Source organism: Perissodus microlepis, chromosome 7 (assembly GCF_051167445.1).
Source record: "Perissodus microlepis isolate ML-2025 ecotype Zambia chromosome 7, ASM5116744v1, whole genome shotgun sequence".
Taxonomy (NCBI): domain Eukaryota; kingdom Metazoa; phylum Chordata; class Actinopteri; order Cichliformes; family Cichlidae; genus Perissodus; species Perissodus microlepis.
Window position 1 is genome coordinate 41,368,291 of NC_140467.1, and position 22,349 is coordinate 41,390,639.

The window sequence follows — 22,349 nt, forward strand, 5'->3', positions numbered from 1 at the left end:
GTGGGACACGCGCACGCAGCCTGCCGCCCCCCTGCATTGACACCCATGGTGCTGCGGAGCTTTCAGCTTGGAGTGGGTAGATTGTGTTATCAGAGGCACACACATGTGCACAGGCTACATGTGTGCGTAACTAATGGGAGTTTCCTGATGGCTGTCAGTCCCGCTGCGACTCGAGCAGCTCAAGTACAGGCTGCATGTATCAAAGCAAAACATTTCTGATATTTGATTTATGAATCATTTGGTTTGCGTTTCATGTGCAGAAGCGTTATCAGCAGCACGCGCTCAAAGTAACAGCAACAATTTGGAGACATACTGTCCAATTTCACCCAGAAACACATCCTCATCCTCACATTTATGCACAAAGCAGCCTTAAGGGTCACCAGGAAGAGAAAAACTGTATACAAGCATCCATACATTGGAAATCATTTTAATTTCTCTTTCAGTCTCCCTCTCTTCGTTTTTACACTGTTAACTTCTTCGTAGTTTTGTATTCATATGTATAGTGTCACACAGGTGGTTTTACGTAATTGAATGATGTCATTTTGTTTATGCATTGTGAATGTAAAAAGCCCAACAAGGGAAAAGTGTTGGAAATAGGCAACAGCTATATACTATGTGCCGCACATCAGTCTCATGCTCCATATTATATATGTTTAACATATATGTTAAACTGCATTGCCCCTTTAAAAAAAAAAAAGAAAATGCGTTTTCAAGTATGCTTTTAAATCTCTTCACCTTTTAGTAACTTACATCAAACTTGAGCTTCGCAGTTTTTGTTTTTTGTTTGTTTGTTTTGTAGCAAATATTATTTGTAAAACTCATGTTTAGTACATTTGTGGTTTGTGTACTGCGGTTGTTTCACTATGTGCTGTACTGTAAGTCCCTTTGGGCTGGGACTTATCTGCATGACACACCACCATGACATAACCAACCCTCTTTTTCTATATATAGTGTCACACAGGTGGAAAAACGTCATCAGTATTTAAACGGCACTCCAGTGATACAACAGGTCAGGGTGGAAAAAGACTGTGGAGCAGTTTAAACTATAGAAATGCATCATGTTTCAGATGAGTTAAATATTATTGTGTAATTTATGTTTGATTTACCACATTTGAGGAGAAATTAAAAATCATAGCTTATAGCAAAAAGCACAATAGCAAACACAACAATATTTTAAGGTCTGATATTAAAGTTTTAGAGTAAAGTAAGAAAACGCAAATAGAAAAAATGCTGCTACAAATCACTTTAAAATCATTTTTTTAATAATCAAACAAGAGTGAAAGATCTATAACGTGTCAGTAATGTCAAACTCACAATATGGGTCATGGGCCATATGCAGCCCACTTTGATCATAAGTGGGCTGGACCAGTGAAACTCTCCTTTCTTTCTGTGTAAAGACATTTAACTACACACTGAATCCCTAAGATGTCTTAACATAAGAAAAAGAAGTGCAGTTACAACAGCACAGCTCAGTTTTTCTACGCCATATACTATACTGTTGTAGTAAATGAAAGAAAGTTCGGGCATAAACTGTAAGAAAATGTATGACAGAAATGTTAAAAATTACAAAAAAAGTTCAGGTATGAAAACAGAAATAAATTATTCATTGACAGAAAATGTCCTGTTTTATATTTTATTTTTTGTTTGTTTGTTTTTTATCTTACTGCGTACCCATTGTAAAGAAAGAAAAAGAAAAAAAGAAAAAACTTTTTTATAGTAGATAAAATGACTTTTCTGTCATTTATTTGTTTTTTGTATTACGCAGTTATTTTGGTGCAGTATGAATGTCCTTCATCAGTAAAAGAAAACAAAAACAAAAAAAACACCTCTGTGCTATGTCCTTGATGACCAGTTTAATCCTAAATATTTATTAACGTCATTCATATCCTGTCTGTCTGACATACAGTGACTAATTCAAGCTGCACATTTAACAGCATATTTTCATTTTTTTAAATAAATCTAATCACAGTTTGGTTTCGTATGATATGATTCTATTGGCGTACTTCTCAGTGACGTCTTCTCTTTTGGGTTTGCAATGCATCTTATCAAATTCTGCAGCGATCTCCAGCGGTGTCTTATTTTTGATATCGGGGACGTTGAACTTCATATAAAGCCCACAGATGAAGCAAGAAAACAGAAAAATGAGAAAGCAAAAGTAATCCAGTTTCTCCTGGAAATAAAGCATTTGGAGGCAATTTGTCAGTCCTTGTGCTTGACACATTTCAAATGATCTTAAAAATATGCCACATTTTACATACTTTTAACATACTTACCACTAGGATGGGGAAGACCATCCCAACCACAAACAGGCATAACCAGTTGAGGGTGCAAGAGATTGTGTACGCAGCCAATCTGAAAGGCTGAGCAAAGAGTTCCCCTGGAAGACTAGGTGTAACTCCAACTTTGGGGAAAATGTACATGCTACAATAAGATCTCCTCATTGTTTGGTCAAAAAGAAAAACTTCTTGGTGTTAATTTTACAGTCTTTAGAAATATTAGCTTGAGAGATAAACGTACCTGGACCAATGGCAAAAAAGACTATACAGAGGAAAATGAGGACCATGCTGCAGTACGGCATCCAGGAGACCCAACTCTGAGGAAAACGAAAGGGTTTAAGTTTGTTTATTTATTCAAATATGCAGATGTATACACTATCTGTCAAAGGTTTCAGAACACCCCAATTTTTCCAGTCATTTATCGCAATTCAAGTCATTCAAGTCCAGTGAATAGTTTGAAATGGTACAAAAGTAAGTGGTCAACTGCCAGATGTTTTTTGGTTTTTTTTATAAAGGTAAGTTTACCCAAAACTAAAAAATAATATACATTTCAAAATTATTTAAAAAAGGTCTTTTTCGGGGAACACAAAATGGGTTAACAATTTAAAGCTGTCCTTCAGCAATGGAGGTTGATCAACCCTTGAAAGCTGGTGCTACTAATTGCTACAGGTGTTCCAACTTTTCTGGATTACTTACTGCCCCCTCTGTCTGCATAAAAGCAGTGCTAGAACACACTGTAGTACCATGCCCTCGTGAGCATCAGTTGAACAGTATTGTACTACAGAAAGTGTGTGGCTACAAAAATGGCGAGAAAAATGGAAGAGAGACAGACCATCATAGCACCTAAAAATGTAGGTAAAGTAAAGGTGTCAGTGAATACAGTTTCCTTCGACATCAAAAGGCACTCAGAAACTCAGACGGGAAGAGCTCTGGCAGACCCAAAGCCACAACTGAATCAGAGGACGAGTTTCTGAGAGTTAACAGTTTGCGTGATAGGCGGCTCACAGGACAACAGTTTCAAGCACAGCTTAATAGAGGTCGTAATAAGCAAGTCCCAGTTTCAACTGTGAAGAGAAGACTTTGAGCAGGTTTAACAGGACAAGTAGCAATAAGAAAGCCATTGCTAAGAATAATCAGAATAAGACAAAAGGCTTGCCTGGGCCATGAAACACTGCCATTGCACTACTGAAGACTCGAAGAAGGTATTATGGACTAATCAAAATTTGAAATCTTCCCATCATAACTACCCTTTCAAGTAGGCGAAAGGATGGTTTCACAGTGTGTGGTATCAACTGTTAAACGTGGGGAAGGAAATTTGATGGTCTGGGGCTGTTTTCCTGGATCCTAGTTCGACGACTTGTACAGAGTGAGAGGGACCCTGAACCAAAACGGCTACCACAGCTTTCTGCAGCCCCAAGCAACACCCTCGGGTATGCGCCTAGTTGGGGTTTATCCTACAGCAAGATAATGACCCAAAAGATAAGTCCAAGCTTTATCAGAACTACCTAAAAGAATAAGATAATAAGCTTGAAAACATGGAGTGGGCAGCACAGGCTCCAGACCGAAACCCCATCATACTGGTTTGGGATTAACTGGAAAGAAGAGTGAAAGCAAAGCAATCTACAAGTGTCACACATTTATGGGAACTTCTGCAAAAGATATGGGAAGAACTTCCTGAAGAATATTTGATTTCTATTGCAGAAAAAATGCCACGGGTGTGTTCAGCTGTTATATCTGCCAAAGCTGGCTACTTTGATAAATCAAAACTTTAGAATACATTTTTGTCTATAAATTGATTCCATGATTTCTCTTTTAACTCCAACAGCTTATTTGTACTATGCTTTCATTTCAGGGTGTAATGAGACATTAAACAGCGTAATTGTCAATTAAAAAATGGAAAAATTAATGTGTCCTAAAACATTTGACTGGTAGTGTATATATAAATATATTTTTAAAAGTGGTTAGTTTTGCAGTGACTTACTTGCAGGTACAAAGTGATGGTGAGGAAAACTAGTGTCACAGACATTCCTGCGTAGCTTCTGAAGAGCAGGGCCGTTTTTCCTGTTCTGTTAATAATCATGAACTGCAACATGAGAACAGATTTAGCCTGCTGCTGTAAATGTTTTGCACAGAATTAAAATTAAACAATTAATTAAACAGCCACATGGGGGAGCTACGATTACACATGAAAACAGCTGCCACAAGGCATTCACATCACTGGTGAGACCTCCAGACGTTTTTTCCCTTAAATGATTTGATACATCAGCAGGAAGTAAATAAAACAAACATTAATGATAGAGTGTTTACAGGATGTTAAACACAAAGTTTCCCTAAAATTGCCTTGTGCTAAGTGACTAACATTTCAACAGAAGTCTGAACAAAGAAATAAGGTAGATAATTATATTCAGTCCATATCAGGTGTACAATGTATAATTGGTTGATTAGCACTTGTAATATATTGGACGATGAGTCATAGGACACAAGTTGCCCTTGTTAGTTTTTGTCCACTCTGGCTCCACCAGCTGAAATGCTAGTCTGTTTGCACAAGTAAACACCTTTGGATCAGTCATTGTGCTGCACTACTTTTTGTCCTTTAAAGTTTGTCGTCCTTGAGCTGAGCACCTATATTTTGCTGGACAGTCCATTTTTTATTGGATACAAACATGATTGGATATCAGTGAAAGAGTACTTACACAGGATACAACAGTAGAAAATTCACAGAGCCCTGTCCCCAAGGCAGCGTATCGTAACTTTTGTTCTGGGATTCCCGCCGCACGAAACACATCAAAAGAATAAAAGTACACCTGTAGAGAAGTTAAACATACACAGATAAGAAACTGTGTAATGTTTCTATTCATTTTACTGAAACTGGCCAGTTTTCCTGCTGAATATTTCACTGTTATTGTTAGTTATGTATTTATTACATTTTATTATATTTAGACATTACAGGATTTTTTAAAAGAACATAATCTAAAAAAGGAGATTACAGAGACTGGTGAAAGAAAGACTCCTCTCTTTCTAGCATATACACTCACAGCATTGATGCCACAGAGCTGCACTGAGGTGAAAGTTACAGCGACAGTGATCAGCTGCCAGCGGACCGTTTTGTTCTGAATCAGCTCCAACATTGAGTAGCTGCGGACACTCTGCAGGGCAGCTTTCTCCTCCAGCATCTCCTCGATCTCTCTGCTGTAGTCCTTATTGCCCCAAAGCTGCTTTAAAGCTAAGGTGGCATGAAAAAACATGAGATTTAAATGGTAAGTTAACAGTGACTAAGTAAAAAAAATCCCCTAAGGCTAAAAATGTTTTTGTACACCTTTTTCACAGGCTCGTTGGTCTCCTCTGTCCAGCAACAGGAAGCTGGGAGATTCTGGCAGGAAGAACAGGGTGATGAGTTGAAACAACCCAGTGAAACCGATGAAACCAAGCAGCCAGGGCCACAGCTTCTCTGTACCAAGTAACTCACTGCAAGTATAACATCAATAGTCAAGTTATCACAGGTTAATATCTAAAATAGCAACATGCTTCCAAAAACACAGTTATGAAAAGTTTTAAAGGGCGAAAGATTTTTGCATATAATTCTTTCATACATGGTAACAAAGTGCAATAAATTGCACTTAAATAAATTGCAAATAATACGAACCATAAAGGACTGTTATTCAGAAATACAGTTAAATACTATAAAAACCTTAAAGTAGTGATGTTGTGTAGAATGCAAATAAAAGCTGAATGCAAATGATTTTCAAATTTCAGATTTTGTTCAAAATAGAAAATATATGTTGTTTAAAATTTCATGTAAAATATTAGCTCATGATGAATTTCATGGCAACGAGACAGCTCAAAAAAGCTGGGAATGTGCAATGAAAGGCTGGAAAATTAAGTTTTACCAAGGAGTTGAAGGAACATTTTGCATCTAATTAGGCTAACGGTAACAGGTCAAAAGAACATCTTACAGAGAAATGGCCAGATGAAATTTACCAATCCACAAAAAAATGTCTACAAATATGTGAATATGTCCCACATTGTAATACCACATGATCTGACCCTTTGCAGTCCTGTTGCATTGGCTGCAGTGACTCAGTCAAAATTAAGACCTGATCGAAATGCTGTGGTGAGCTCTTAAGAAAGCTAAATGAATGCTCAAAGCAGTGCTGTGAAGAAGAGTGAGCCAAATTTCCTCCACAATGAGAGAATGATGAAGTTATACAGAAAATGGTTACTTCTGGTTATTTCTGCTGAAGGTGTTAGAATCACGAGATGTACTTAGTTTTTCACAGGACTGTGAGATACTTTCGTTTTCACATGTAGGCTACCTCACCTGATCCCCAGCAGTTGACCAGAGAACTTCCCCAAAGACATGAAGGAACCAATGAACACGCCAACAATCCCTTTCAGCTTCTGAGGAGCGATTTCCATGACGTACATTGGATAAACTGCAAGACTGGCTCCTAAAGTAACAGGAAAAATCAACAACACCCACATACACAATCTGACCAGATTCAATGAGGTGACTGTTTGGACAGCCGGGAAACTAGCTCCAGTGAGTTTGCTCAAAAGGTTACCTGAATTAATGCCAAAGAAAAATCGTCCTGCCATGATCATCTCAAAGGACATGGCTGTTTTACTCAAGAGCATCAACACGCTGCCAAGTATAGCCACAAAAGTGTTTAACAAAAGGCATCGCTTTCTATGGGACAGGAAAACAGAGACTTAGAGCCTGAGGCCAACGCAGAACATCTATTTATGCATGTCTTTGACAGTGCCATGTTAATAGCTAAACAGAATATGGAATTTTTAGGCTCATGTACACCAACCTGCCAAATTTTGACGCTAGTGAACCAGCTGCTAGCGACCCCAGTAAACCCCCAATGCAGAAAATGGACACTGTGAAGGACCAGATGAGCGAGAGCTGCCATGGCTCCAGGGAGAGACCGTATCTTTGCACGCATGTTTGCTTCACCAGTTCCTTTATAAACTACAACAAGGTGAACAGGTATAGACTTGTCTATGCATGCTGAAAATACAGCTTAAGATTGTCTGTATTTTAATTTAGTAAAGTATCTCACTTACAACAGAGGGGGAGGTCATCACAGACACGCTGTATCCATAATGAAATGTCCCACCGATACCACACACAAAAATGGCAGCAAATACAACAGGATAAGCTACCTGTAAAAATGTTTTAAAAAAAATTAAGCAAATGTTTTTATGGAAAATGTAGGTACATTTTGTTTAACGTCAATCATGCTAAATAATCAAATTTAAATTTTTCAATACCACATTTCCCTAAACTTACATCTGTCAGTCTGTATGTTCAATTATTTTTATGGATTGTGTCAATTCTCCATATACAGCAGTCATTTAAATATCAAAAAAAAAAAAAGAAGTTTTCCTTTCATTTATATGCTTGAGCCAGCCATTCACAATTCAAAAAACGTAATGTAGACATAAAAATAGTTTTAACTGTTACCTACCAGGAGTTCTAAGTGCTGAATCATTGTTGTAGGTCTGTCGCTTTCGGGTGAGAAGTCTTTTCAGATCATTCACATGGATGCAGCACACATTTAACTGAGCGCTGAAATGATTAACTTTTTTGTGGGCCAAAGAATAAAGGTGTTTGGAACAAAAACAACAACTTAAAAAGTTATGTGTCTGATATGGAATAAGTCATGTGGGCATGACTTTTGTTTGCTTAAGGATTCTGCCCAGTGATCATGAAAGACTCTTAACCCTCTCCAGGCAGACGTTGCAGATTTGCAACAGTTAAGAACTAACAACCTGATTACCCCACATACATATTTTACGAGTTTTTTTTACTCAGAAGTACCACTGCAGGACTTGGTTGCGCATTAGCAACAAAAAACTTAATCTGGGCCTGAGAGGGTTAACAGGCTGCTCTAAAGAAAAGTTATTTATTGTCCTGCAATCTGTTTAAAAGTTTGAAAAAGTTACACAGAGAGAGACAAAGACGTGATTATGAAGTTAAGCCAAAACCTTTAACCTCTTTTTATTTGTCTCAAAGCTTAGTGGAGAATTGCATCACAAAACACAACAGGAAAATCATCTCATGGAAGGGACACAAATGTCACAGAGGACAGAGCCATAAGTCTCAAAAGAAGGGTTACATTTTGTCAGTAAACATTAAGCTACAACCAACATCAAAACTTCCTTAATGTTTGCACATACCTCATTCAGTTATACAGTGAACAGGAGAAACTGGATGTTGCTGGAAGATTCTTCTTCAGCAAAGAAAGAAACACATTGGTCTTGCACTTTTTGTACATATAAAAAAAATAAATATTGTGTGGGAGTTTCTTTTTATTCTAAATCATCCTTTGTTAATTGTGTATAGTAATCTGTCTTTGAAAGGCACAGGGAGATGTCTATTTATTCAAAGTGTTGCTTCTTAGGTTTGATACCCAAATTAAGCTGTTTCAGTCGTTTCCACTAGAAAAACAAGAGTGGCCCAACACACCTATTATTACAAAACTCTGGTTCCAAAGTCAGAATCACAAATATAAACTATCAACGAACGATCAAAAGCAGCAGTAAGACGCTTCACTGTGAAAAGCGCAAATTTTGTTACATAACATCTGGTTCTCAAAAGTAAGCCGGTTCTCCAAAAAGGACAAAAGCTGTGCACAACTGTCCCAAGGAGACAGTGTGTCTGTGTCTGACACATGATGCAGCCAGATGTCACACAGCTGACCTCCAGAGAGGAAGCAGAGTCAGCTTCAGACTAAAAACACTGTCAATAAAGCACTGAAAGACCAGAACTTCAAAAAAAAAAAAAATCCTGCTTTTGCAACTGCCGTTGAGGCTGTATTTTCAGCTTGACTGAAGGAGAAACGGCTGAGACTTTATGAGAAAGCTGTAAGACTTTTCTTACGGAGTCATTACTGCGAACTGAATGATGAACCAGTGTGTTTTTTCTTTCTTTGGAGAACCACACATGCACCCTCAGATCAAATTATAAAGGATTCAATCTCTAACTTGGTCTCCAAATTGACTCGTTGTCAATAGTGAAAAGGACTAAAGAAACAATGGGGATAAAGGGGAAAATGATCTTCATCTGAAATCAGTAAAAGATACATAAATATATATTTCACCAAGGAAGGCAAACCTACATACATATAAAAAAAAACACAATATTCATGAAAAACCTACTAATGCAGGGCAAAAATAAAACCATCAGTATCAATGTTGTACAGGTTGCACACGTTGCTGTTCAATTCTCTGACTTTGTTGTTGGATAAAAGTTATTTTGAATAGGTGTGAGTCTCTATGTCAGACTTCCCACTCTGAGAAGCATAGGCCGATCTTCTTTATAAGCCTGTAACTGCAGCCACATCCACCTGCCCATCACTCTCCTGTGTGAAGAGAACATTCCTGTCAAAATACTGTGATGATCTATCAAAACAAACAACTAGAACTTAAATACAATACACTGGTTTTAAATGGTGTTGGTGAAACATGAGCAAAGTTAAACCATGAGCAATCTGTGTTGTGTGCTAACTGAGACCAGCTATACCAAGCAAACATGGCTGGAGCCCCAGATGGGTCCCAAGCCCATACTATGTGCCCCATGGTACACTATCACCATGACCTGGTGTGGCTTTGTAGTATGTTTGCTGGGTACTACAAAGACACTTCAACATTATGATGCTTTCTTTGTGCTAGCTATCCTCAGAAAACATAAAGACCCCGTCAGCAATAATAGGGGTGACATCAGCGTTATCGACTTTCTTTGTTAACTCGTGCTCTCTCCTTTAGGCTCTGTTCTGAAAAGTTCTGAAGCTGGGTTTATTTAAACATGCTCTGCCGTCTCCCACTGGGGAGGTTTCTGACCAAGTCTTCTAAGCACTTACATATCACATGATTGCTAACTCAGTTGCACTCGGTCCCCATCAACATCAGAGTCAACTTTCATTCAGTAAAATGACTAGATGCTACAATGCCTGGTAATGCATTGCTTCAAATGGAGAAAGTCTTGAGGGATGGCTGTTATGAGGAAAGGCAACCCACAAACTTTACCAGCGAGATACATCATTGTGTGCCTCAACTTCACAGGGTGTTTTTGTCTTTTATCCCCAGGCTAATCCACCATTTTTTACCTTCCTTGGTTAGGTTTAGGGATTAGAGATCTGATCTACATTATCATATTAAAATTTGGGACACATCGTCAGTAGTGGACCTTGGATTCATCGGGTGTTTTGGCCATTATCACTAGATACCCTCATCCAAGGAGGCCCTGCCAGGGTTGATCAAGCCCCAGAGTGTGTCAGTGTGTCAATTTAAAATAAACTTTTAAATTGTTATTTCTCTTCTACTTTCTTCTGTTTAGTTTTCTACAATTTATTTTCTTCTATCAATTCACCACAACTGAGAAATAATACTTACCTCTCTAATATTTATGGAGCCTCACTTCTTCAAAGGGATAGAAAAGGTGATAGAGAAGAGTAAGACAAAAGAGACAAGATAGGAGAGAGCAGAGAGCGCCTGGCATCCCGCACCTCCTCACCAGATCGGGCTGTGCGCTCTACTTCCCCACTGCCTCCCAGAAAAGGGGAGAAGAGCAGAAAAAAATTTTCTTTTTCTTTTTTTCTCTTTCATTCCTCCTTTAGGTTTCGCTTTCATGAACTGCACAGCCCCCAGTAGGCTCTTAGCCAGCTGTATCAGTCAACCAGCAAAATTTCTACTGTTAGGTTTTCTACCCTTTTGACACCCTCTCCTGAGGCAGGCCCACCACGGGTTGATCAATCCTGGGTGTGTGTCTCGCAGTTAGCAGACTGCCTTAGCTACCCAAGTGATGTCAGCCCTCTTTAGCCATAGCCAGTGACTGGTCCTCTCAGCAGTGTTAGCTAATTCTCTTATAGCCTGCTGTCGTGCCTGTCCTCTGATCCCAATCTCTCTAAGCAGGTTTGCTGTTGTACTGGCAACAAAGCACCTGCACCCCACTTCCACCGGGCACACTTTGATCTCCCAGCCTCTGTCCTCTGCCTCAGCTTGGCATAGCGCAGTTTCTTACGCTCAAATGCTTCTTCAATTGCTTCCTCCCATGGTACCATCAGCTCAGTGACGTACACAAATTTTTGGGAGTTAGACCAAAGGACGCGGTCTGGTCGCAGAGTAGTTCTTACGATCTCTGTGGGAAAAAATTAGCCTCTGATCCAAGTCCACTTGTATCTGCCAATCCCTGGCAACCTTCAGCGAGGTTGAAGGGCTAGTCCTCGGCTTGTCCCCCTCCCAGACAAATGCTGATGAATACTGACGCTCCTCTTGGTTCATGAAAGGTCGAGCGTTGATGGATTTTATCTTGCTCTCAATTTTCTCAGCTAGACACCTGAGGACCTGATTGTGTCTCCATGTGTATCTGCCCTGAGTAAGGCTAGTCCTACAACCAACCAAGATGTGCTTGAGTGTTGCTGTGACTGTACACAGGGTGCAAGATGGGTCCTTTCCAAACCACAGCTGCAGATTTATTGGGGAAGTAAACACATCGTATGTCGCTCGGATGATGAAACTTAGCCTATTGGACTCCATTCCCCAGATTTCACTCCATGTGAGTTTCCTCTTTTCAGCACTCTCCCAATTCATCCAGCGACCCTGCTTGGCCAGCGCTATGGCTCTGGCATGTCTTACTGTTTCCTCCTGTTGACGCACCTCCTCCACCACCATTTTTTGACGTTCGGTTACAGATTCCTGTTGCCACAGAGGTGTTACTGCTCCAAGACCAAATCCTCTTCTGCCAAGTTGGACGTGACCCACCACGTCACAATGGCGAAGAGCAGATTTGGCCTGTGGCACAGCTGTGGCTGGGGTCCACTTCCTCCCTGTTGCTAGGGTGGGAGCAGTGCCTCTCACTATTGGGTCCCGGAATTCCGTGAGTGAGATCTCAAGCCTCAATTTAGGGATAGGCAATGACAGTATCCGTTCACTGTAGATTCCAACTCTGCTGAGGAATTTGGGAAGTCTGAGCCACTTCTTAACGTAGGAGCTCATTAGCCTCTTTAGTTGATTGGCATGACTGAGTGAGACCTCGTACATTGTCAACGGCCACAGTAGCCTGGGTAATAACCCAAACTGGAAGCACCAGAGCTTCAGTTTCCCTGGGAGTGCAGTGTTGTTAATCCGCTTGAGGTCGTTAGCCATGTTCTGCCTTAGTTGTTCAAGTTGCCACATCTGCATTATACCACTGTCCCAGGCTCTTGATGGACTTCTCTAAGACTGTTGGAATTGGTTCTCCACTGATATAGAATTGCTCGGCTGTCAGTTTTCCTTTTATGATGGAGATGCTGTGAGATTTACTTGGCTTAAACTCCATTCTTGCCCATTCAATGTTTTCCCGGAGCTTCTGTAGCAATCACCTAGTACATGGTTTTGTTTTTGTAATGATGGTCATGTCATCCATGTAGGCTCTAATGGGAGGAAGACGAAGGCCACTGCTGAGTCTCTCACCTCCCGCTACCCACCAAGATGCCCGCATGACCAACTCCATTGTCATGATAAATGCCAGAAGAGAAATCGTGCAGCCTGCCATAACTCCAATTCCTAGGTGCTGCCAGGCTGTGGTGGTGTTCTCAGCTCTCACACAAAACTATAAATCCTGAAAATAGGTCTTGACCAGTCCTGTGATGTGGTTTGATACACTGAAATAGTTGAAGGCCATCCACAAGATCTCATGCAGAACTCTTTCTTGGCAGTTTGAATCTGGTGCCAGATGACGGTGGCATGCTCCAGACATCCCGAGAAGCCCCGGATGCTGGCCTTCTGCACTGATCTGTCAGCATAGTTATTTCTTTGCAAGAAAATAGATAGTCTTTGGACCAAGACACTGAAGAAGACCTTTCCCTCTAAGTTCAGCAGGCTAAACTGACGAAAGTGGCTGATGGATGAGAAGTTCTTCTCCTTAGGGATCAGAATACCTCCTGCTCTTCGCCAAGCCCTTGGAACCACTCCTTTATGCCATGCTACCTCCATCAGAAGGTGAGAACTGTTTATTTTATCTGGCAGGGTTTGGCCTGGGATGTTATGAGAGAGAGAAAGATACCACTGAAAGAAAATCAAACTGAAATCTGTGGTAAAACAGCAAATACAAGGGTGAAAGTACAAGTTAAAATAGGAAAGCTTGTTAAACCTAAATCTGAAGCAAAGTCAGCAGGTTTTAAGCTGCATTTATCAGATTGAACTGGTGATTGTACAAATGTACTTTTTATGTCTCCATTAAATTTTAATTTAATTAAGGTTCATTTAGATAATGCTTCAAAATAACTGCTCAAATAAATGTCCAGAGTGGTTTTGAGTGGGTGCAAAGCAATGAGACTCTTCTCTTCTATATTCGAAGAACTTCAAACTAAACTGTGTCAACAACTACCAGATATCCATAAGACAAACCCTAATAACCCTGGTGATCCCTAGCCCTTTTATTTAGCATCACCAACAGGACAAATGTTCACTTAATGGTAATGATAACAATAATAATATTATTAATATACATTCTGTATATAGACAGCCAAAGCGTCCCCGCACAGAGATGGAGGCAAAACTCATTCTTGTTTTAAGTGGTCTCTTGTGAGCCCTCCAGTTTAATAGAAGTGCAAAATGAATCAGTGAAGAGCGCCTTAAATGAAGTCAACCTGAAAAGCTGCTCCAAACCGAGGTGTCACTTAGCATTTTCATGAGTGCTGTTATTTTTCCATTGCATTTATCCAAACTGTCTTCACTTTTATCCAAGCAGTTTCGGTTCTTGCAAACTTTTAACCACGGCAGAGATTTTGTTTATATTGTGTATGGTGTAAGAATGTTTAGTAACACAAATGGGAAAAGCAGCACGGTGGTGCAGTACTTAACACTGTCACCTCAGATGAGTTTGCATGTTCCTCCCATGTATCTGCGTGAGTTCTGTCCGGGTCCTCTGGGATCCTCCCACAGTTCAAAGACAAGCAGTTAGTGGGGTTGGGATAATTATTGATCCTAAATTTCCTAGAGGTGTAAATGTGAGGGCAAATGGTTGTCTGTCTCTTTGTGTTGGCTCTGTGATAGTCTGGTGTTTTCTCTTGTCATGTGTCAGTGACATGTTTTGCATCTTCCATCCCTTGCACTGACTTTAGATTTGGAACAATGTGTCAGTTTCTCCATTTATATTCCCAGGAAATAACTCTGTATTTCTGAGTCTGGACTCTTTGTTTCAGGCTGTCTCAGAAACACTTGGCAGTAGAAACTGACACTCAAGGCCTGGTGCCAAACTTGTGAAGTCCTCCTAAGTAGACGGAGACCCATGGCAACGCTTGATCACGATAAATAATGAATGCCTAACAGGTTCACTTTACAAGGAGCTTTTCAGGTTCACGCACACACCTTCTATATCCTCATTAACTCCAGTCTGGTCAGGGTGACTTAAACTGTCTAACAGTTTTATAACCTCTCCTCTTGGCTGATTATTTCCAGAAACACTGCACCCCTGCTTGGCAGGAATCAACCCTTTCAGCTAAAATGAAAGGCACATGATTGCAATAAATTATGGGGATGGGGGGGTCTCTATCAGAACTTCCACTGACTCTGTGGAGAATCAGGCTAAAGAAAACTGTTGAATAGGCTTCCTTAGAGCACACACAAAGCAATCACAATCCTACTTCTATTCAATGAACTTAAACTAAAATCACTTTTTTATAGTTCAGGGAGGTGAGGTTGTGATAATCACTTGATTAAACATACAGATGAACAAAAGGGGAGAAGCAGAATATCAAACTGAAGATATAACCAAGCCAGTCTGAACGAGAAACTCAGAGAAACCACTAAACACACAATAGGAAGTGGAAAAACTGGCTAGTTGATCAAGACTGGAGGAAAGCACAAAGAATAAATTTACGCAAGGGAGGCCAGGGTGAGCACAAACAGTTCACAGCAGAGCAGGCCATCACAAGGACAGGAAAAGAACAAAGACAGGATGAGGCACAAAGAAAAGTATTTACCAAAATAAAACAGGAAGAGCAGATAACTGAGACCCAGAAAGGACACACACACACACACACACACACACACACACACAAAGAGAAAGAAAGACAGACAAGAAAGTACCCAAAACACAAATAAGGATTAAAATAAAACTGGAACTAAAACTCAAATACTTAAAAAAAGAAAAAAAGAAAAAAAAAACTATGAAAATTGACTGGTGCTTTCACCGATCAGACATAACATTATGACTATCTGTCTAACATTATCCTGGCGGAATAGACTCACTAGTCCCCTAAAGGTGTGCTGATGTATCTGCACCGAGATGCAAGCAAGTGCTCGTTTAAAACCTGATACAGAGAAACTCGTTGTTGTGCATCCTGGTCTTATTTTTTACCCAGTAAGAAGCGCACAGGCACCCAACCATCCACATGATGTAAAAGAAAATGTGATTCATACGACATGACCGCCTTCTTCCTGTGATGGCATCAGCCACACAGGGGTAAATCAGTCCATTTTTTCACTTTATTAGTTTGCTTTGCAGTTTTCTTCATTAATATAATTCATTAATAATTTGGTTAAACCTAACACTGATATTACGAGGCGCGCACATAGTAGCATCGTGTGGTTTTTCTAAAATGTTTTGTTATATTAATTATGTTTCTCTTTCTTTGAGTTCCCTGGGTTTGGGCGGTGGCTGTTTCCTGTCTGGGCAAAAAGCGTGGCTGAGGACTCTGGGAACAAAATGCCTGCTCAGCAGGACCAACCATGGGCTTACCAGGAGCAGGGGTGTTTTAGGTTTAGTTAGGTTATTCTGTGCTTAGTTAATATTAGTGTGTTTTTGTTTTCCCCCCTATTGTGTGTAAATGGTTTGGCCAAATCATTATAAAAGCTACCCTCATGTGTCTTTGTAATTAGGTCAGTTTGTGAGTTGTGTCTCACTTTGTTTTTTGTTTAAGTTTCTGGAAATTACTTTTCGTAGAGTTATATTTAGTTGACCTCTTTTATGGGCCTGCTAAGTATGTTTTTGAATGTTGTTAATTTTGGACTTTTTGAGGGTTAAAATAAAGAAAACCCTTTTTGAAGATACTTTTTTGCCTGTGTCCTCTTTGCTTTGGTTGCTTGGTCCCTCACACTTCCATTGCTCTGTGGTCCGGTTCTAATGCTCATGTGCCCGTCTGCAAACTTCTGCAAAGTGCTTTCTAACTGTTACTATCACACAATCAGAGTCCAATAGATGCATGAGAAGTAATTTAAGGTTCAGTATCCTGAACCTTGTTGTTGTGGTGTTCATATCTCATACAAATGCCGTCACTGGTCTTTCAGCTGCATTGCTATAATGACCGCACACATATTTGGTGGTGCTCAATTGTAATGGAAAACATCAGAAACTGAGATGTGTCAAGTTGAGCCATGTCAGCCGAGTCGAGGCGAGTAGGTGCTAGTGGAAAAGGACTTTTTGACTTGTGGACCCAGGTGCTGCACCGCCAACACTCTAAATGACACACAACCATCTCTGTCCAACATGTCTGTGGGAGAACATGCAAACGCCACACAGAAAGGCTGAGAACCTCCAAACCCAGCATCTTCTTGCTGTGAGGTAAGAGTACTAAGTGCTACACCACCATGCTGCCCAGAATTAGACTCTCCATGCTTAATACAGAATTATTATTCCAGAGAAGTTTTCTTTTGTTATCTGCAGTGTTGGGGAGTAACGGAATACATGTACCGCCGTTACGTATTTAAAATACAAAATATGAGTAACTGTATTCCGTTACAGTTACCGTTTAAAAAAGGTGGTATTTAGAATACAGTTACTTTGTTGAAATAAATGGATTACACGGCGGTAGTTCCCTGTTTCATGTTGTCGCGGGTCAGGACTGTTTGGGTTTTGTTGAGCTGTCATCGAGCAAAAACGGGAGCTGGAAGCATGTAAATATAATAATAACCACTGCAGCCAAGAAGAGTGCCTGACAAGCCCAGTAGTAAGTAAGCTATTAAGACTCGACTATACACCGTGTTCGTGTTTTCCTCCAAAAACAATAAGTTCTGTTGGAGCAGCTTTTCAACGCTTCTCTCTGTCTCTCGCAAGCAAAGTTGACCCAGACAACAAAGTAAAGCTAGTTTTCGGCCCGACACAGAACCCACCGTATTAGCCAGAGGTCCCTTTACTACGGTTCGGAGCCGCGGACCTTCAGTAACAATAATAAATCACAGCAATAGTACATTCACGTAGTTGTAAACAGCATGATAATATATTAAGTAATCCAAAGTATTCAGAATACGTTACTCTCATTGAGTAACGTAACGGAATACGTTACAGAATACATTTTGGGGCATGTATTCTGTAATCTGTAATGGAATACATTTTAAAAGTAACCTTCCCAACACTGGTTATCTGTAGGTGGGGTTATAGAAATGATCAAAGAACAGCAAAGGGGAAAGGCACAGTTGACGTCAGACTTTCAGATAACCCCTCATTTAAGTTGCTGTGCTCAAAGCAGTGTCCTACTAGGTACTCGAGCGATGCTGCATTTCTGGATCCATAATTTGTACAAAATGACAAAGAGTGGTACTTTCAGGTTGTCAGACAGACACACACACACACACATAATTTGAAGAAAAAACATGCTGAGCTTGTCAGGGTTGTCCTCAAAGTGCCACTCACAGTGGATACATTTTCTAATCTCCAGTGGCAGGAAAGAGACAGATGAAAACAAAGCAAGTTTAATAAAAGGATTTTGCAAGTACTGATGTTAATTATGTTCAGATACGTAAAATATGTCTTTGTGTTTTACTACTAAATCTTCATTTCTTGATGCTACATGCCGCAGTCAGAAACCTCACTCCTCACTTTGTGTTTCACATTCATCTTCAGTCTTCTTGCCATAAAACACACGAAAGTCAGACAGACTAATTAGGCTGCGAATTTCTGCCAATGCATGCATGGCTGCTGCCCATTCTCCAGATTACAAGTGACACATTTACAGATGAATCAGCACAGCAGCACTATATCACTCTTCCTCATGGAAATAAGCTTGAAACTGAGAGTCAAAATCCCAGGTTCCATGACGCGCCATCGTGCCCTTGAAGGTGCCACTTAAATCAGATTGCCAGTAAATCTGCGTCTCAACACAAATGGCTCTTCTGTCAGGTGTGACGCACCTAAAAGCCCTCCGTAATCAGGTATCAGCGACATTAGAGGAGGAATTGTAGTGAAAACAGATGCAAACTGATGCTGGAGTTAAAGTTTCTCACTCAAGTCAGGTATCCAGTGTCCATATGACTCACAGCTAAATAAATCATGTTTAATTCATTCCCAGCACAATGGAGGTGGGTGACATTGATCTTGAAATGCCTCAAGAAAGTACTTTCCCTTCTTTATCTATCCATCTACAGAATCACAATGTAAATAATTACGTACGCATATTTACATTGAAATACGAATCATTTATGTGCAGATGGACAACAGCAGGATACCGCCCATTATAAGACCAAATGATAATAACAATTATAAGACTTATTTGTCATTTTACATAAGAAATATGCATTTAAACATTAATTAATATTAAATGGGTATTTAAAAATAAAAATAAAAAACATTAAGAGCAGACACTCGTATTTGTACATGTTGGACATGACTGGGCTTGTCAAGAGATTATATTGAAGGCAGTATCACCTTGAGCAATTTTAATACTGTTTTGTCACCAAAGCGTCTAAATAAAGATGTTCGGGAATCTGTTTTGGTGACACTGGGTTCAGGTGCACGACTCCGTCAGATGTGCTTTGAAAGGAAGGAGCAAACTATACTGTTGACTAAGCAGGCTGTTAACTTTGCAGCTTCCTTCTCTCCTCACTTTTTCCTAACCTACTTGTCAGTATGATCAAAACACAGTCCAGTAGATAAACACATGGAGTTGCGGAGCAAACTGGTGCTGACTCTGTAATTGTGTAAGGAAGCATTATGTTTCTCTTTCAAGGTACATCAGAGGCAAGAATGGAGAAATGGCACAAAGGAGGACAGACATAACTCTGGTGCAAAACTCATGAATCTAATCCTGGAAATTTCAACACACATTCCTGTCGACGGAACCAAAGCTACACACGTTCTCTTAATTACAGTACAGTTTAAGCCTGAATGAACAGAGATAGCATCCTTTTAGATTGTAAATGCAAAGGCCCATATATTCAGTCATGTGGAAAAGGAACTTTTTCACATGACTCCATGTAGTCCTGTAAAAAACGAAGTACTCCATTACTGTTTCTAAAGAAATTAAGAGGGTAAGTAGCAGCCAGGTGCTGCTAATCAAAGGTACTTGGTTAATTTATCATCAGCAAATGTGAGCACCTCTGAAAAAGCATCGGTTTTGACGGTTTGCTGCTCTGGAGCATTCAACTGTGTGTAAACACAATGTCACACTCTGTGCAGAAGTTGATGTCCTAACAAATTCACTCCAAAGTCAGATCATGCAATGTTCAGAGAAACTGCAAAATGTTATATCTCGAACTCTACAGGCTTCAGTTAATGTGTTAAATGTTAAAGGTAAAGTTCTGAAAAAAGCTGAACAACTGTGTCTTGTTTGGAAGGATTGCCAAGAAAACGTCTTCCATGTCTAATAAGAGCATGACAGCAAGGCTCAGGTTTGCAATGTTGCATCTGAACAAACCACAGAACATCTGGAGCAATGTCCTGTGGACAGATGGGACCAAAACGGAGATGTTTGGCAACAATGCACAACACCATATTTGGAGAAAACCAAATACACTATATTAGCACATATCAGCACGCCTTGCAGGACGCCTTGCAGACATTGAGTCGACTATGAACTCTTCTGTATATCAAAGTATTCTATAGTCAAAGGTGACTGACTGAAATGCTGCAGCTGGATCTTAAGAGAGCTGTGCATAGATAAAGCCCATAAATCTCAATGAACAGAAGCAATGCTGTAGAGAAGAGTGGACCCAAATTCATCCCTAACGATGTGACAGACTGACAAAGTCAAACGAAAACCATTATTTCAAGTTATGTTATTCCACAAAGACCCAAAGTTTTCCATGGGACTCCATACGGTCCTGTGAAACACTTTGGTTTCATATAACTGGATGTACATTATTCAACACGAGAAAGCAAAAGAGCAAAAAGGCATGAATATAAAACGATTTATCTGGGTTTATTCTCTAGCTTAGAATTCACATTCATGTTTATTCTTCCTTGTTTGGTGCACGCAATTTTGAAAGAATAAAATGTACACCATCACAGCTGCCAGCATCTCATTAGAATATGTGCTTCCTGTCTCCTTGTCCACTGAAATCTCTCTCTCCCCTTCTGTGCAACCACTAGAAGGCGCAATAACTAGTTCCTCTGAAGTGAGTAACTCGATCATAAATCTGTACCTGGGTGGGTTAGCCAGGCTTTAGCAGTTTTAAAATACTATTTTAACTAAATATAAATTACCTAGAATGTCTGATTTTATAACTTCCTGTTTTTCCCATATTATTGTGCATATGATTGTTCTGGATCTTGTGGTTTTTTCCTAAGATCTGGAGTTCAATTAGAGCTTCTCTTTTTTTTTGCCTTATTACAAAAATAGAGTGTTATGACATTGTAAAATAAACATATTTTTAAATTACCTAAGAGGACAAACATGTTGCTGTTCTTACGGTGTAATTTCAAAACACCGCTCAAAATGCTTTTAAGGACTAAAATGGTCTGCCCGTTTTGCAGAGAAACGAAGGCTAAGATATCTGACAATGCTTTCTATTTAAAGTGGGGGGGAAGAAATGACCATTCAGCTTCAATGAAGGCTGTTTTATTTGCCTTACAGAAAAGAGTCCATAGACTCCCATAGATTGCGTGCGATTTGTGGCTTGAATTAACGAGCACGGCTCTCATTCACCGGACTTCACAGAGAGAGAGAGGGAGAGAGAAGAAGAAGCTTCCGGCTCGTGAAGGCGAGAGATGTCACGTGGCGTGTGCATCAGCCAATCGGGAGTAAGTGCGCATTGCGATCCTGTGCTGAAGGATTGTTTTATTGAGGGGTTGGTAGTGATCAATGGGCGAGTGGAGCAGTCCACGGCGTCGAAGTTTCTGAGTTTGAAGACTCAAATTTTTTGTCTGTGAGCTCCAGTAAACAGCTCCAATTAGATTACTGCAGGAAAACACATGCACTTTAATACTTTACCACGCACTCTCGTGCAGTTCAAACTTTTGCGCCCGTTTGGAGCTGTTTTGTTGTTTCTGGATCTACGCTTTATGCTTAATTTACATATTGCGTAGAAGGGCAACTTTACGACTTCACTGCAGATGAAGCAAAGAAATCATTCCGAGCAATCAAACTGCGCAGCTCGCACTCAAATCCCACCGCAAACACAACAATATAACTCCAATAGCGCCAAACGGCCCTGTGACTAAATTTGCTGCTGCTGCTGTTACGCCGCGATGTGTGGATGATTGGGTTTCGGTCTTTGTTTTATGCCACAGCTGCTCAATCTCGGGCAGTTGGTTGTATTTCCTCGGGGTGATATAACTCTTGGACTCCATTAATAAGGCAGCCACCAGCGCTCACATCAATCTGGCTGCGGAGACACAGGGCCGTTGCTCGCGAAGGCGTCACGCGCTCAACGGCCAATGAGCTGAATGAAATCAGCACCTTGTTGTAAATCACGGGTGACAGCGAGCTACTTGTGTTTCCTCTCAAGTCAAGAAATTGGAAATCAGTCCGGGTTTTATTAATAGGAGGTGCTGATGTGTTGTTGGGGGCAAAAGCTAAAATGCACCTGTGGGAGTGGCGGTGTCTCAGCAAAGCAGAGCTGCACTGATCAAGGGACGTTTCACAAATCAATAGAAATAATGAGAAATAAAAAAACACACACACCTTGAGTAAGTTTTCCCTGTGTGTCTTTGTAAAGGTGTGACAGTGCAGGTGGGAGGAAGCAACAATTCACTCGCTTATATTGATGAGAATGAAACGAGGCTGGGCTTCAGTTCCTGTGGTTGCAACCTTTTCATGACGTTGAGACAGTTGTTTTGGTCCCCTCTGCCCAATCGGAGGCTCCTCTCACACATCTACCGGAGCCGAAATGGATCTATTCATGCAGCAGCTCTGTCCTCCCGTAAGGACC

General features: G+C 40.3%; 1 protein-coding gene across 3 annotated transcripts; it reads right to left on the reverse strand.

The window, feature by feature from the left end:
• Positions 1-1,244: 1,244 nt before the first annotated feature.
• On the reverse strand, positions 1,245-22,192 carry slc2a11l (solute carrier family 2 member 11, like). 3 transcript variants are annotated; one of them, XM_084935082.1, is made up of 11 exons: positions 22,103-22,192; positions 7,347-9,646; positions 7,091-7,251; positions 6,595-6,963; positions 5,593-5,741; positions 5,312-5,499; positions 4,970-5,080; positions 4,258-4,359; positions 2,518-2,593; positions 2,274-2,401; positions 1,245-2,170 (listed from the first exon to the last, which is right to left on the reverse strand). In XM_084935082.1, the coding sequence occupies exons 2-11, from the start codon at positions 7,362-7,364 to the stop codon at positions 1,964-1,966; spliced, it is 1,509 nt and encodes a 502-aa protein (XP_084791208.1). In that variant the 5' UTR covers positions 7,365-9,646; positions 22,103-22,192; the 3' UTR covers positions 1,245-1,963. The 3 variants fall into 3 exon arrangements, with proteins under 3 accessions (XP_084791208.1, XP_084791209.1, XP_084791210.1); XM_084935083.1 differs by lacking the exon at positions 22,103-22,192 and having other exon boundaries at positions 7,347-7,445; positions 8,463-8,531; XM_084935084.1 differs by lacking the exon at positions 22,103-22,192 and having other exon boundaries at positions 6,595-6,724; positions 6,839-6,963; positions 7,347-8,155.
• Positions 22,193-22,349: the final 157 nt, after the last annotated feature.

Bases quoted from the DNA above. Each gene is read 5' to 3' on its own strand.
- slc2a11l (XM_084935082.1), bottom strand. The intron at 5,742-6,594 runs GTGAGGTAGCCT...TTATACTTGCAG, and splicing joins GGTCAACTGCTGGGGATCAG to TGAGTTACTTGGTACAGAGA. The intron at 5,081-5,311 runs GTGAGTGTATAT...ACTTCTCTACAG, and splicing joins AGCTCTGTGGCATCAATGCT to GTGTACTTTTATTCTTTTGA.